Source organism: Ursus arctos, unplaced genomic scaffold (assembly GCF_023065955.2).
Source record: "Ursus arctos isolate Adak ecotype North America unplaced genomic scaffold, UrsArc2.0 scaffold_25, whole genome shotgun sequence".
NCBI lineage: Eukaryota > Metazoa > Chordata > Mammalia > Carnivora > Ursidae > Ursus > Ursus arctos.
In genome coordinates this window covers 44,508,144-44,525,730 of record NW_026622930.1, presented here as the reverse complement: position 1 = coordinate 44,525,730, position 17,587 = coordinate 44,508,144, and the positions used below count along the sequence as shown (strand labels likewise).

The 17,587-nt window shown below is 32.7% G+C and overlaps 1 protein-coding gene across 1 annotated transcript in view; it reads left to right on the top strand.

Moving 5' to 3' along the window:
* The window catches only part of EXOC5 (exocyst complex component 5), a 57,337-nt gene extending 40,335 nt beyond the window's left edge, over positions 1-17,002 (top strand). Inside the window, exons 13-18 of the mRNA XM_026480311.4 lie at positions 5,635-5,743; positions 9,436-9,556; positions 10,572-10,658; positions 13,650-13,758; positions 13,957-14,172; positions 14,783-17,002. Coding sequence (XP_026336096.1) covers positions 5,635-5,743; positions 9,436-9,556; positions 10,572-10,658; positions 13,650-13,758; positions 13,957-14,172; positions 14,783-14,971 — 831 coding nt within the window. The 3' untranslated portion in view covers positions 14,972-17,002. The remainder of the gene's footprint in view (positions 1-5,634; positions 5,744-9,435; positions 9,557-10,571; positions 10,659-13,649; positions 13,759-13,956; positions 14,173-14,782) is intronic.
* Positions 17,003-17,587: the final 585 nt, after the last annotated feature.

Below are 17,587 nucleotides of genomic sequence, written 5' to 3'. Positions count from 1 at the left end.
TGGGACCAAGACAATGCAACCAGCTCTGCCTGGTTAAAGAATTGAGGAAAAGTATTTATTTGAAAAGGTTTCAAAAAGAAGGGGTCTTTTTAGGCCTGAGTCTTAAAGCTACATAGGATATCTTCAAGAAGGTGATTCTTGCCGGGAATAGTACATGTAAAAAGTAATATACAAAGATCAGCTGTACGGCATAAAATGCTTGAAATAGAAATGTACATGGCAGGGGGCGCCTGGGTGGCACAGTCGTTAAGCGTCTGCCTTTGGCTCAGGGCATGATCCTGGTGCTCTGGGATCGAGCCCTACATCAGGCTCCTCCGCTGGGAGCCTGCTTCTTCCTCTCCCACTCCCCCTGCTTGTGTTCCCTCTCTCGCTGGCTGTCTCTATCTCTGTCAAATAAATAAATAAAATCTTAAAAAAAAAAAAAAAAAAAAAGAAATGTACATGGGAGAGTAGTGAGAAAGGAAGTTGAAAAGGTAAACAGAAACTCTGTACACCATGCTTAGAAATTCAGACTTGACCTTGTAGATGATGATGTAAGCTTTAAAGGATTATTTAAAAAGGGCAGTGTAATGAGATTAGTGCTTTTTTCCCTTTCTTTTTAAAAAAAGGACTTTGAGATACCTTTGACATTCAGTAAACTGCATATATTTAAACTGCACAATTTGATAACTTTGATGTTATGTCTACATTTCTGAAGCTATAACCTCAGTCAAGATAATGAACAGATCCATCACCCCAAAAAGTTTCCTTTTGTCCTTTTACAGTCCCCCTTTCCTCTTCCCTTCACTTCTATCCTCAGAGAACCACTGAACAGCTTTATGTCACTGTAAATTTGTTTTCAAAAAGAAGGTGACATTTAAGGACTGAGACTTGAAAGCTAAATAGGATGTCTTTAAGAGGTTCATTAATTTTCTAGAATTTTTTATAAATAGTATATAGTGTGTTATAATGTGTACATGTGTTTCTGTCTTCTTTCATTCAGCATGATTATTTAGAAATTCATCCACATTGTTTTATTACTTAGTATGCTCCTTTATATTGCTGAGTAGTATTTCCTTGCATGAATATACCACAGTATATCTACTTACCTATTGATATTTAGATTGATTTCAGTATTTGACTATTATGAAGTTGCTGTGAACATTGATATATATGTCTTTATGCAGACATATGCTTTCATTTCTCTTGAGTATATACTTAGAAGCAATATGGCTGAGTCATATGGTATTTCTTTTAAAGTAACTGCCAAACTGTTTTCCAAGGTTGTTGTTTCATTTGTCATTCCCACCAGTAATGTGTTAAAGTTCCATTTGTTCTCCGTGATCTCCAACATTTGGTATGATCCGTCTTTTTAATTTTAGACAGCCTAACGGTGTGTACCGATATCTTATTATGGTTTTAGTTTGCATTTTCCTAATGACTAATTATGTTGAGTATCTTTTCATGTGTATATTTGCTATTTGTATATATTCTTTGATGTATTTCGTGCTTTTTGAAAATTGAGTTGTTTTCTTATCCTTTGAGAGTTCTGTATTCTAGTTACAATTCATTTATCAGATACGTGATTTGCAAAGTTTTCTTTCAGTCTGTGACTTGCCTTTTCAATCTCTTAACAGTATTTGCAAAGACTAGAAGTTCTTAATTTTGGTGAAACCCAATTTATACTTTTCCATTATGATGGTGTTTTATATATAAGAAAACTTTGCCTAACCCATGGTCACAAAGATTTCCTATTATGTTTCCTTTCAGTAGTTTCACAGTTTAAGGTTTTACGTTTAAGTCTATAGTCATTTTTGAGTTAACTTATACATGTCCTATGATGTTGGATCAAAGTTCAGTTTTTTACATTTAGGTATCCAGTTGTTTAAGTGTTATTTGTTGGAAAGACTATCCTTTCTCCACTAAATTACTTTGGAACCTTTGTCAAAAACTGCTTGACAATTTATATGTGGATCTGTTTCTGGACTCTATTCTGTCCCATTGACCTATTTGTCTTTGTGCCAATATTACACTGTCTTGATCACTGTAATTATTGTCTTGAATCAGGTAGAGTAAGTCCTCTAATATTTTCATATAGATGATTTTGCATTCTCATATGTCTTATAATCAGTTTGTCAGTCCCTGGGGAAAAAATGTTTGGGTTTTGATTGCATTGAATCTGTAGTTCTGTTTGTGGAAAAGTGACATCTTAATAATACTGAGTTTTCACTCTATGAATAAAGTTTATCTGTCCATTGATTTTTTGTTTAATTTCCCGTACCAGAGTTTTGTAATTTTTAGCACACATGGTTTATCCCTGAGTATTTAATATTTTTTGTGTTATTTTAATATAAGTGGTATTTTTTAATTTATACTTTTGATACTTTGTTGTTAGTGTATTGATTTTTATATGTTGACTTTATACCTGCAACCTAACCAAACTTACTTATTAGTTCTAATGGCTTTTTTTTTTTTTAGATTCCATAGGATTTTTATTTTATTTTTTTTATTTTTTATTTTTTTTAAAGATTTATTTATTTATTCGACAGCCAGCGAGAGAGGGAACACAAGCAGGGGGAGTGGGAGAGGAAGAAGCAGGCTCATAGCGGAGGAGCCTGATGTGGGGCTCGATCCCATAACGCCAGGATCACGCCCTGAGCCAAAGGCAGATGCTTAACCGCTGTGCCACCCAGGCGCCTGCCATAGGATTTTTAAATAGACTGTCATGTTGTCTGCCAATAAGTCAGTTTTACTTATTCCTTTCTAGTATAGAAACCTGTTATTTTGTTCTCTTGCATTGTTGCATTGCTCAGAACCTCCAGTAAAATGATGAGTGGAAGTGGTGAGAGCAAATACCATGTATTATTCTTTATCTTAAGAATAAAGCATTGAGTCTTTCACCGTTAAGTATGATATTCATTGTAGGTTTTTCACAGATGCTCTTTATCAGATTGAGGAAATTATTTTTAGTTTTCTGGGTTTTTATAAGATTAGGTGTTGGATTTTGTCAAGTGCTTTCTTTTTATTCTGTTAATGTGCTGAGTAACATTGATTTCCAAATGTTAACCTTGCTTTCGTTTCCTTTGATAAAACCCCGCTTGGTCATCAAGTATTATCCTATGTATTTTTTGTTGGATTAGGTTTGCTGTACTTTTGTTTAGAATTTTTGTGCTTGTGTTCATGAGGGATATTGACTTATACATATATTTTTTTCACACAGTGTCTAGTTTTGGTTATCAGGGTAATGTTGGCCTTGTAGAATGAGTTGGAAACTATTTCTTCTCTTCAATTTTCTGGAAGAGATTGTGTAAAATTGATATTACTTCTTAGTTAAATGTTTGGTAGAATTTACTAGTAAAGTCATTTGGGCCTGCACTTTGTGAGGGTTTTTAACTACAAATCCAACTTCTATAATAGATTCAGAACTATTTAAGTTACCTATTTCTTTTTAATTGAGCTTTGGTAGTTAGTGTCTTCAATGATTTGTATATTTCACATAAATGTTTGAATTTATTGGGATTACATTGTTCATATTTCCTTATTATCCTTTTAATATCTGTAGCATCTATAGTGATGTCACCTTTTTATTCTTGATATCAGTAACTTGTATCTTTTTTTTCCCGATCAGTCTGGCTAGAGGTTTATCAATTTTATTGATTTTTCCAAAGAATCAGCTTTTGGTATCATTGATTTTTCTCTGTTCTTTTGTGTTTCATCAGTTTCCACTCTATTTCTTTTCTGCTGCTTACTTGGGTTTCATTTGCCCTTCTTTGTTTAGTTTTGTAAGGTGGAAACTGGGGTCATTGATTTGAGACCGTTCTTCTCTTATATAAACATTTAGTCTTATAAATTTCCCTCTAAGGTAAGCTTTAGCTGCATACCACAAATTTTGATATGTTGTATTTATTTTAATTCAGTTCAAAATACTTTTAAATTTCCCTTTTGATTTCTTTTGGCCCAAGAGTGATTTAGAAGTGTTTTAGTTGTCAGATATTGAGGTGTTTTTTTGTTCTTTCTGTTATTAATTCAAATTTGATCCTGTTGTGGTTAGAGGACATGATTTGTATGATGTGAATCCATTTTAAATTTGTTGAGACTTGTTTTCTAGCCCAGGATATGATCCATCTTTGTAAATGTTTTGTGTATACTTGAAAAAAGAATGTATATCCTGATGTTGTTAAATGGAGTATTCTGTACATGTCAGGTCCAGTTGATTGACATGGTTGTTTACATCTTCCATCTGCCTATCAGTTTTCTGTCTACCTCTTCTATCAATTATGCGTGGATATATGAATGTAAACAGGAGGGGGGGAAGTTTATTCTTTTTTGCTTGTTAAGGGCATCTATTGAGCATCAGTGAGCAAAGAAGGGAGGTGAAAGTTGTGGTAGAGTGACTAGTGAAGAGTGAAGAGTAAACTTTGAAGTGGTATTAAGAAGATCAGGAAGGGAATTGAGTAATAGCAAATCAGTATTTATAATAGGGTTCTTAAAGGGGGTTATGCACTTCAGCTCCCAGCTCTTTATATTAGATAACAAACATTACTCTGAGAAAGGTAAATGAATAGAGACTACAAAGAGGCAACAGTCAGTTGATAAATAATACAAGAAGCAGTTATAAGATGTTGAGAGGTAGTTTTCTAACTTTTTAGAGAGAGATTTCATTTTCTCACCATAATTACTCATACTTCCTCTGAGTAGTTAGTCATCAGCAATATCAATAGCAAAATGAACATTTATTATTGTAAGTTTACTATGTGCCAAACATTGTGCTAAAAATACTTTATGTGCATTTTTTATATTTTATTCTCAACTCAGGACTAGGATGTAAGGACTATTAATATTATTCCCACCAGGGCACATATTGCATGGTGCACTGGGTGTTATATGCAAGTAATGAATCATGGAACTTTACATCAGAAACTAGGGATGTACTGTATGGTGACTAACATGATATAATGAAAAAATATTATTAAAAATATATATATATTATTCCCACCTTACAGATGAAGAAATTGAGGCCTGGTGGGGTCAAATAATATCTTAAGGGTTTACTCAAAGAGGAAGTGATGAAGCTGGGATTTGAGCCTGACACATTTTGTAGTGCATTTGTTATCGATTTCCCCATTCCCGCCCCCTAATAGAATAAAGAATCCTTTCTATTCTGAATTTTGCTGGAATAACTTTTGTTAAAGTTGGTGGCTCTGAAACTTCTTTGACTACAACCTACAAGAAATGGATTTTACATAATAGTCCAGTGGATATTTGTTACATGAATGTGTATGTGTATGATGTTTTTGTGTGTATGTGTATTTCATAAAACCGTATTTGGTTTTAATATGTACATTATACTTTATTTCCTATTGATTCTCTCTTCTCTTCCCTCTTTCTTTCTTGTCATAATCCACGAATGGATTGCAATCCAGGTGAGAAAAACATTGATCTAGTCTAAGCCAGGAGAATTGTAGACAAATATGGAGCATTGTAACTGTATGTCTATGTATGTGAGAGAGGCATTGGGGGTGGAGAGGAAGAGGCATAATTATTTTGATATCTGAATACTGGCTACATCTTATACAAAGTTGATTGCTTAAAAAAAAAAGCCCTTTTTTTAAAGATAGACTTGAGGAATGATTATCTGGTTTTTGTTTTTTAAAGCTCTCTGATCCTTCTGATTTACCAAGGAATGCCTTTAGAATTTTTACCATTCTTGTGGAATTTTTATGCATTGAGCATATTGATTATGCTTTGGAAACAGGACTTGCTGGTAAGTATATTTATTTGTGCTAATACTTTGTGTTAAATTCCTTTGATCATGCTTGATTAATTATATGCATAATGTTTTGTATATCTTCAACTCTATATGTCGAAATCAGTTCAATGCAATAAATAATGCTTTTTGAGCATCTGTAATGCAAGAGTTTGATAGGTGCAGAAAGTTACACAAAGACTCAGTTTTCTCATATTGCTTACATGAAGCAGGGCAGGGTAAGCTACATAAGACACTACAGTGGATGGCTGAATGTGATACAATGCTGTAAGTTATAAAATGTCAAAGGAGGAAAACAGCAATTTTGGTTGAAGCAATTGAGTAATGTAAAGTTTAGAAAGGAAAATATTCCAAAATAAGCCTGGAAAAGAATAGATTCATATTAAAATTTTTCTTTTGCTTTTGGTCTTTCAGGTTTACTGGTATTAATAGGATAATAATGATTTCTTCCCTAAATTCCAGCCGCATTAATGTAGTTTTGTCCTTGAACTTTCCACCTGTTCATTGTGCATCTCAGATTTAACATATCCCTACTGAAACTGTTTATCTTCCATTTAAACCTGTTCACTCCCATTCTTCGCCATGTCCTTAGAAGGCATTACTATTTACTGGTTGCTCAGGCCCCAAACATAGGAATTGCTGTAGTTCTTTTCATCAAACCTGATAGCCAGTCTATTAGCAAATCCTATCAGTATACTTCCAAACATAACTCAAATTCATCTACTTTTCTCAAGCTCTACTAACGCCCCCTAATATAAACACCGTCGTCTTTATCCATACCTAACTGATCTTTCTGTGTACATTCTCAGCTCTCCACATTACTGACTCACAGAACAGTCAGTTTGATTATCGTTTCCTTATTTAAGACCCTTAGGAACTTCCTGTTACTTTTAGGGGGAAAACAAAGCATGGCTTTTGATCTGTCCTCCCTTTTATGTATTCATCCATTTCTCATATTGTACTTCCTCTCACTACCTTAGCCATCAGCCACTCTGGCCTTCATTTGTTTTTTTTCTCACTCAGGCTTTCCCCCTACCCCCCAATCCCTTTTCCTTTAGCTCTTCTCATGCCTGACTTTTTAAACTCTGATCTCAACTAAGATGTCACCTTCTTAAATAGGCTTTTGTGGATTACCCTAGCTAAGATAGCCCTCTACTCCCAGCCTAGTTACTCATTATTTCATCACTGAATTAATTTTTTATAGCATTTATCACAATGAAATCTTCATCTGTTAATGTCTGCCTCCACTTACCAGAATTCATTCATCAACAAATACCCAAGTGCCTACTCCTGCACTTATGGAGCTTTCATTCTTAGGGATAAGATAGAAAAATGACTAGAAAGTGCAATGAAGAAAAATAAAATTGAGTAAGAGATAGAAGTGTTGGGAGGTGGGATGGGGAATTCAGGAGCAGAGGACTTTTTTTAGAGAGGTTGTTTAGAGAATGCCTCTCTGAGGAGGTATATGAACCAGAGAGCTGAATGGAGTGAAAGAGTAAAAAGAAAGAGCAAAAAGAAAGAGTATCTGGCTTGTTCATCATGATTATCTAGTACTTAGAAAGCACATAGCAGATGCTCAAAAATGTTTATTGACTGTATATCACATTTTTTAAAGTTTTTTTAACACTGAAGCAAAATGACCCATAATTCAGTAAACTTCTGGGTTATTCTTACCCATTTTTTAATTCACTCTCATGATTATAGATAAGCATTTGTATCCTTTTTTTTTAACTTAATTACAGTAGACTCTTTTTTTAAGTTTATTTATTTATTTTCTGAAGTAATCTCTACACCCAGTGTGGGGCTCAAACTCATGATCCCAACCAAGGTCAAGAGTCACATGCTCTTCCAACTGAGCCAGCCAGGCACCCCAATTACAGCCGACTCTTCAATCAAGTATTTAACATTTGCCATTTGTAAGTGACTTAATGTGGCAGTTTGTATTGGGATAATAATACCTCAAAGATATTAAGAAGATTAAAGAAGATAATGAAAAAAAGTAACAAGAATTTGAATCTATATGGTATGAAGGATTTGTTATTTAGTTTGTTTGGAAATCTGGCATCTTCATTTTAGTAGCTGTATTCATAATTTGGAAGGGCTTAGAAAATTTACTGGTAGGATGAAAATGTCTCTTACAATTCATAAATTTTCTTCCATGCAGCCATTCAGTTAGCACTTAACGGCTATTATTTCTAATGATAGTATAAAATTTTGTCATGTGTATTTATTATAAAGTTAACTGTCCCCTATTACTACTAGACATATTGGATTTTTTTCAGCAATTTAGTAATATGAATAATGCCACAGTGAACTTTATAGAGCTTAAAGTGTTTTCCTTATTTCGAATTATTTTCTCTGTATGAAATCCCAGAGGTGAAGTTAGCAGATCAAAGTATGTTACCAGAGGCACCTGGCTGGTCAGTTGGTAGAGCATGAGACTCTTGATCTCTAGATTATGAGTTCAAGCGCCATATTGGAGGTAGAGTTTACTTTAAAACACACACACACAAAGTGTGTTGCCAATTTTTAAAATTTCTGTACTTACAGACCTTTCCAAAGGGTTTTTTTGCACTAATTTACACTGCTGTTGGCATGTATGGTTGTACCAGTTCTTCTGCATAAATTGAATATTCTTTCAAAAACTTTAATTTAGTGGTTAAAAACATACATAAATATTACCTTAATTTTAATATCTTTCATTAATAGTAAGGATTTTCCACATGTGTATTGACTTTATTTTTTTCTCTTGTAAGTTTGTGTTGGAGCCTTTAATTTTCTTACCAGTTGGTGATTTTTGTCTTTTATGGAAAAATGAAACACCTTTGTTTTCATTTTTAAAACTTCGAAAAAAAATCATCATCCTATAAAGAATTCTAGGTATTAATTTTATTTTCTCATATGTGAATATTTTCCCTAGCCCATTAATGCCTTTTAATTTTAGCTGGAAACATAAACATCTAAGTTTAGAATGGACCTTAGAGTTTATCTCTTGCTCTTTTACAAAAAAGAGGAAACTGAAGTCTGGAAAGTAGAATTAAGCTTAATAACTTAATAAAATGAATCCAAGATTTTTACATGAAAATTTTCATCATCTACTCTCTTTTTTGGAGTCAGCATGTTGAGTCGCCTGAATACCATGCTGAAAATCAAGAATTTATTTTGTAGACAGTGAGGATACTTTGAATAGTTTTGAGGAAATAATGGAGAGCAAGATGAGTGAAATGTGTAAGTTTAAGTATGTTAGTCTGGCAACAATATATAGCAGAAAAGATAAAGTGATTTGAACCCAGGAAACTAATAAAAAATTATTTTAACTGTTATCAGATGTAATGAGGCCTTGTTTTAAGAAAAATGGTGGAAGTATATGCATGGCTACTGTGGAACCACCGGGCATGAGAGTGGGAAAGGAAAGGAGAAGATACAGTCCAAGATGATTCATTTATTGATTTATTTTTTGGTTTATCTCAGCAAATAATGGAGACTGAGTAGATGATGAAAATTTTCGTGTAAAAATTTTGGATTCATTTTACTAAGTTATTAAGCTTAATTTTACTCTTCTGTCATCAAAAATCATTGCTGATTAAAATTAGCAGTTACTTTTATTCATGATGCTATATTCATTTTTCTGTTACCAAGATAAATTTCTTCAAGTATGATTCTAATATGTACATGCCTTCCAATTTTAGGAATTCCTTCTTCAGATTCTAGGAATGCAAATCTCTATTTTTTGGATGTTGTGCAACAGGCCAATACTATTTTTCATCTTTTTGACAAGCAGTTTAATGATCACCTTATGCCACTAATAAGGTTAGTCAAATTGATTTTTGTTATTTCAGTGACTATTATAATGCTCTATATATAAAGATATGCAACAAAAATTTTATAAGATTAATAGGACAGATTTCAATAAAGCATTAAATAAGGTTTGGTTTATGTCTTCCTATCAATTTATGTGGACTTTTAAAGTATGTGAGGATGAAATAAGGTAGAGTATACATGAACATGCCTTATAAAATTGTATGTGTACTTTATTAAAGAGGAAAAATATTTTTTAAAAAGAGGAAAAATATGTAAAAGATAAAATTTTAAACATTTTATTGTGTACATTGATATACAAGAAATTAGTTCAAAAACAATCTCAAAGGTAAAGATCATTCGTGATCCCTGAATCACACTTTAAAAGGAAATGTACTATTTTAAGAGCTGTAATGCCACATAGCATTCACATAATAATGCCATAGAATTCACATAACTATTAGGGTTGCATATTCCTTAATAGTTTAGGTGTTTTTGACATTTAGATGGCATTCAGAAGGCAAATATGATTGTCAAATTTGTTTTTATAATATAGGAAAGCTAAATACAACTGGATTGGCTGTTAGTCTTCAAATTTTAATTAGTATAATTTATTATATTCTTAAGTCTCTTTTCTTTGGGGTTTTTTTTGTTTGTTTTTGTTTTACTGTTAATCCAGATATTTAATTAAAAAGGAAACCAAATAATCCCAAAATTTCAAAATCACATATATTTATATTTTTAAGGGATATCCTCTTTTAGATGAAAGTAACAAATCTAAATCTTCCTCTTCCTTCTCATTTAACTGGTTAATTTTTCCTAGTGTGACTATTAGGCATAGTAATAGTACGTAATTTCCTAGTATTGAATTGGGCATAATAATTACTACTTATGTGTTTCTTGGAGTTGTGAGCAAATTAAAATAATATATGTATATTTATAAATATTTATAACAATACATATATGCCTATGAAAAACTTTTATAAGGCTGCTAATATGATTTTTTTTCCCTTTAAACATTCAATAGCTCTTCTCCTAAGTTATCTGAATGTCTTCAGAAGAAAAAAGAAATAATTGAACAGATGGAGATGAAATTGGATACTGGCATTGATAGGCAAGTTGTTAGTTTTACCTTTTCTCTTATATTTTTTATGTTTATTTTTAATTAATTTATTTTTTCAAGATTTCTTTTTAAAGATTTATTTATTTATTTTAAGAGAGAAAGAGACCACTGGGGGAAGGGGCAGAGGGAGAAAGAGAAAATCTCAAGCAGACTCCCTGCTCAGTGCAGAGCCGGACACGGGGCTCAGTCTCATGATACTGAGATCATGATCTGAGGCGAAATCAAGAGTCAGATGTTTAACCGACTGAGCCACCCAGGCACACCTTTAAAGATTTTATTTTAAAGTCCACACCCAAAGTGGGGCTTGAATTCACAACCCCTGAGACCAAGAGTCACACGCTCCACCGACTGAGCCAGCCAGGCGCCCCCTTTTTCTTACGTTTTTTAAATTGTAAAAATACCATTATAAATGCATCATGAAAATGGTTTTCAGTATGTTTAGGTATGCTTTTAAACTAGATTCAAGTGAAAACCATTTTTATAGGCCACCACTTTCTCTTCCTCCTCCTCCTTTCCCTCTCTCTCTCGAAACTCCTTAAAAATGGTATGTAACATAGAAGATTTTATTTTCATTTAGAATTTTCAGGTTTATATCTGAAATGCTTTAAATAAATATACTTGTTTTCTGTAAGTAAATTTCATTAAGTGAATACAAACTCTTTTAAAATTTATTTGACAGAGAGAGACAGAGAGGGAACACAGCAAGGGGTGTGTGAGAGGGAGAAGCAGGCTTCCCACTGAGCAGGGAGCCCAATGTGGGGCTCGATCCCGGGACCCTGGGATCATGACCTGAGCTGAAGGCAGATGCTTAACGACTGAGCTACCCAGGTGCCCCGAATATGAACTCTTCATTCAAAAATTTTTGTAACTTTTTTTGTAGTTAATTACCTGTTAATAGTGTAGAGCAGTGGGTCTCATCTTTTCTTGAGATGATGTGGTGGGCATACATTGATGGTGATGATAGTTACCACTTATCAAGCATTTGGTGTGTGCTAGGCACAGTGCAAGGACCGTTAACCTGTATTATTTTATTTATTAGGTAGGAAATACTATTTCTGTTTTACAGATGAGGAAATGGAGGCTTAAAGAAATTAAGTAATTTGCTCAAGATTACACTGCTAATGGTGGTAGAGCTGGAACTCAAATTCTAAAACCCATGCTACTAGATTTGGGCATATCTTTTTCACTTACTGTGATTCTGTTCCTTTCTCTTCTATTCAAGAAAGCATATTTGAGTGCAAGTTAGTTTCAGTGCTGTTATAAGGATAGCCTGGAATCTACTCCCAATTTATGAAAAATTAAATAATTTTTACTTTATTAGTAGTATCAAACTTGCAGCTCACCTCCCAGTTATCTTCTCACTAACATCAAGAATTACCATTGAGTATATGATAATGAAGGAAAGAAAAATAAAATTGAAGAATAAAACTAGGAAAAATAAGGATGTTATAAAATTAATTACTGAGACTAATTTACTGAATTAATATGCTTAGAATAATCCTAAAACTGGTCTCTCCCTTTTTTTTTCAGTCAGGACCATATGAGATTATATATACATAGAGCTTCATTTAATGTAATTATAATGTGCATGATATATTGTACACATTATAATCACCACTTGAAGAAGTATGTATTTTCCTAACCTAAATCCCTGATATTAATTTGTTTCTCTTGCTTTACCTCAGAATACCTGAAAATCATATTTGGGACATGGGGAGGTTGGATATGTTAAACTTTCAGAGATACAGGAAAGCTGTATTTCCTTGGTGTCTTCTTAATATCTTCCTTTATAAGCCTTAATCTCAGAGTCTTTGCACTAGTTGATTAATTGAAGGCACAGTATTCTGTAGTGGTCTCATGAATGTGAACTTCTAATTTTTCACCCATGTACCATGGGGCCAAGAGGTGAGCAGAGCATTCACCTGATCCCTTCTGATTTTTTCAGACCAGTACCCATCTATCTATAGGTGTTAGGTCGGAACCCCTTTGCCTTTGAAACTCACATCATCTTTTCTTATTGCTGTTTTCTCTCAGTCATTTATGTTAGTCTCCTACATTTATTGAGGATTCAGGCATCTGGCTTATAATTTTTCTGTTAACCTTAAATCTTAGGTTATTTCTACTTCCATGTGTGTGACTGATTCATTTTCTTGATCATCTTCACTTTAGCTACCTGCTCTCATTTCCTACTAGACCTCATTATCATTGGTACCAAAAACCTCAAACTTGAATATCCCACACGTTGTTCACAACCTCCTGTTCTTCCAACTCCATAACCTGCTTTCTGACCTCAGCAGGAACTCTAGCCCTTAATACATTTATCTTTTTCCAATCTACTGTCCTTTTCTTTATTCATTATTATGCTTAGGTTGTTTGATCTATCTCTTAAATTAGTCGCTTATAACGACCCTAAAATCTCTTTCCATCAACCTTAACTATCTTATAGATCCAAGATTTTGGATTAGTGCAGTCTCTTTTATTCCCATAACTGGGTGGCTGATTGCTGTTGGAGAGTAGCACATAACTTGAACATTATCGGTGCCACTACAAACCCATGTTCTCCTTTCTCAGCTGAGTCTTTAGTACCATTTGTTCAGCTTCCTGCTTGTCCTTAGACTGTGAAACTCCTGTTTTTTTCACTAATTCTTCCAGACATTGGCCATTTGACTTAAACCCGCTATCTTCCCCTCTTCCTAACCAGTCTGTATATATGGTGGTTATGGAAATAAGTTAGTAACAGGTTTTTAAGATCTTTAAGATTACCTTAAATAAAATATTGGGCAAGAGCAGGAAGATCGTAAAACCAAGAGTTCATTGATAGCAAAGTCTAGAATTTATTTTTTCTTAAAATCTGAAGTCTACCAATAGTAAATAATTTTATGGTGCTCTGAAATTAAATAATTTCAGTTTAGTATAAATAATATAAATTAAAGTAAATTTAAAATAAATGGGTCAAATATATGGTGTTCTTAATTCTCTTAGGACATTAAATTGTATGATTGGACAGATGAAGCATATCTTGGCTGCAGAACAAAAGAAAACGGATTTTAAGCCAGAGGATGAAAACAATGTTTTGATTCAGTATACTAATGTGAGTAAAATAATGCAGTATACTAGTGAGAATATCTGCTATGCTTAATATTTTCATTAGCATTTTCATTGGTGTATCTTACTGTGCTCTAAGATTTTTTTCATTTATACTTAGAAATTAATGAGATACTATATGTAGTTTCTCCTTAGCTAAGCTGATACACATTTCTATGTAATAAGTGTAGAAAAAATTTTACAGGCCTGTGTTAAAGTCTGTGCTTATGTAAGAAAGCAAGTGGAAAAGATTAAAAATTCCATGGATGGGAAGAATGTGGATACAGTTTTGATGGAACTTGGAGTACGTTTTCATCGACTTATTTATGAGCATCTTCAACAATATTCCTACAGTTGTATGGGTGGCATGTTAGCAATTTGTGATGTAGCTGAATATAGGAAGTGTGCCAAAGACTTCAAGGTATGTATTCACAAATACTAATCTTGTAAATAGGCTCAAGAACATAAGTCAGACCATTACAAATGCATGCTGACTTATAATCACTGCTGAAAAGTTTAAAACTTGCCATATTGTAGTGAGACAGATCTAACGTTTCTTAACTGAAAAAGTATTGTTCTAATCATATTTTCAGTCTTAACACATTTTTGCTGTATTTTAGACAAGGCCATATTTCAGTTCGACAGTGCAAATTGTTCACTTTCTTCAGGAAAATATGTTCTTTCTTCATGTACATCTCTCTGAAATCAGTTTTCCTTAAGGCTTAAATTATTTAAGAAAAGTGCTAAATTAATGGTAACTAATTCTAATCCACAGAAGTATAAATGATTGTTACTATTGAAGGAAGTTGACATGGATCTTTTCAAAAAAAATTATACCAAGTTTATGTAATGTCTGAAATATTTGAGTCTTAACACTTTCAGGAGCTTTTACAATTTGTAATATTGAACTCTCCCCACATTAGTAAGTCTGTTTAACAGTATGTAAATGAGAAGAATTTATAAACTAATTGTAAAACTAGAAATTATTTTGTTTCAATGTTATTTTTTTTTCTTCTCTTATTTCAATTCAGATTCCACTGGTATTACAGCTTTTTGATACTCTGCATGCACTTTGCAATCTTCTGGTAGTTGCCCCAGATAATTTAAAGCAAGTCTGCTCAGGAGAACAACTTGCTAATCTGGACAAGAACATTCTTCACTCCTTCGTACAACTTCGTGCTGACTATAGATCTGCCCGCCTTGCTCGACATTTCAGCTGAGGTTGAATTTACAAGGGAAACATGTTGTACTTCAGCAGGCCTTGGTTGATAGAAAGCACAGGAGATTTCTTATGACACAGCCAACATTTTATGGAAAATGACTGTTTAGAGAAACAGCAGCCATACTTACCCTTGAGATTTTATTTGAAATTTGGACACTACCAGCCATATTTTGCTTTTTACCCTTAAGTTGAATTTTAATTCCATTCTTGAACTTATAAATTTCAAATTCTGTGAAACTACATGTCACTGTTTTCATCCTGGAAAATGTTGGTGTCGGAAGACAAATGAGATGTTCTCAGTGTTCTAGTTGACGTTCTTTAACATTCTATTGGGAAATTTCACCATCCTATTTTGCATTAATGGTAAAATACACCAAAACTGCATTTATTATTTACCAATTTTTAATGACCTTTTCAGCACTTGGTAATTGTTAAACAGGTTATTTTAGGTTTTCCTAGAGAACTTTTGCCTCTTTCAAAAGGTTAATAATTGAGCATAATTTCTGTAGTTGGTTAATTGGATTTTTTCCTGAGGTACAACAATAATATTCCAAGAAAAATGTTATAAACTAAACTAAAATGATGAAATGTTTTATGTAGATATTAGGAGTGGATCAGAATACATCTGCTTTCTGGGTAAAAAAAACTTAAAAGTTTACTATTTCTTATTTCGTAAACAGATTTTAAGCCAATGCTAGCAAGAAATTAATGAGTCTACCTTATTTTATATTTCACTTAAGATAAGGTGGAGGACCTTAACTAAAGGACCATATTTATTCATTATTTTAATATTATAAGGGAAGTAAAATGAGGTATAGTCTAAAGGTGAATATGAGAAATATTGACAGTGTGGAGCAACAGTGCAGTCCTTTAAGATTTCTTTCTTAATGCTAAACTGGAATAAGATGGAATGGCTAAACATAAGTAATCTATTTTAAGGGGAATCAGGAATTGATAGATAGTGTTATATATTCTAAATCTGGAGATGAGCTTTGTAAAAACCGGTTGCTTTTCAAATTTATAGTTTCTGTCATCTTTTTCAAGGCGTTTCTGAAGCAGTTCTCACTGATTGGAGTTAATTGAATTGGCTTAATATGGTGACATAATAAATCACTTATAAAATTTTAAACATCAAGTGGAAATTTAGAAAGGCTATTACTCTACAATTTCTATAAACTTGCTCTGAAAGAATTCATTCTTATCTATATGTAGTTTTACAGCTTCCTTTGTGTTGTTCATAATCTTCTAGGAACAGATAAACTTTAATGTTCAGCTCATTCTTGGCATTTTTTTTCCCCTTTAATGTAGCCTTTTTGGCCTAATTTTGGCAAACTACTTTTCTTTTAAGACTATGTTTCTGAATGGTCATCAATTTTACCTAAATTTGGAGGTCCAGCGCTAGCTACTGTGTAAATTACTATTGACTAAATATTCATTTTCTGTTTAGCCCAGTGTTATCAAGGTAAGGAAGAGAAATGAAGTATGCCAACTTTTATCAAAGCATTTTAGGAAATCGTGACAGTTTTAGAAGGCTGTCTAGTTTTCTATTCCTTAGCCAAGGGAGAGCCAGAACAGATTTTGGATACTAGAGAAAGTCATATGCTTGTACTATTGCCATTTTAGAAAGCTCTGATGTGAATTCAAATTATACCTCTGTTACTTAAAGCCAACAATTTTAAAACAGTAGTTTTACTGGCCATTTGAACTCTTTGTACACAGTGTCAATTTGTAAAAAAAAAAAAAAAAAAAAAAAAAAAAGAGAGAGAGAAAAAAATCTTAAATAAAACATGAGAGAACATTTTAAGACTTCCAAATCAGAGAAGTGCTTCACATTATTTTGTTTGGATTAATTTTTAAAATGTAAAGCATATACATGTTGCTTAGATATTTTGTTAATTATTATTTCCATGCTTGAGTTTTGTGCAATATTTTTATGTCCATTGACCAAGGCAGTGACAAAGAGAACTCATAAGTGAATACTTAACTTAGAAGTGTTAACATTAATGCTTAATAAACAAATTCCCTGCAATTGTTTTTTTTATTTCACTCCATTTTTACATCTTTAGGATAACTGTACTTAATTTTATAAATTATTTCTATTTAAGTTTTCAAGATGTTCCTTATTTTTTATAGCATAGGTCTTCTCACTTCCTTTTCTTAGCAGAAAAAAATACTTTAGAACTAAGATTAGAAATCTAACCTAAACTTAGTCTCTTTCTCTGAGAAAAAAAATTTTTGTTGTTGTATAAACCCCTATGCATTCCTTGCATTCTTTGTATTCCAGTTTTTAAAGTATTTTTTATATTTGTGGCCACTATAAAATTTTGCCCACAATTTATGACTCAAAAGAGATATCAATAAGTAAGATGTTTTTCATGTGCACATGGAAAAATTTGGCGTAGTAGTAATGGAACTTTGTATATTAGTAACTTTAGCCAACATTGAATAAGGAGAATCTTTATACAGTTTTCTGCAGTTCCACTAACAGGCAATATTTAGATAATGTTTTGAAGTTGAAAATATGCTCCAAAACACTGCAAATTATTTTTCTTCAACTTGAGTATATTATGTTTGCATAAAATGGTATAGAAAGTGAAATACAGAGCACAAGTTT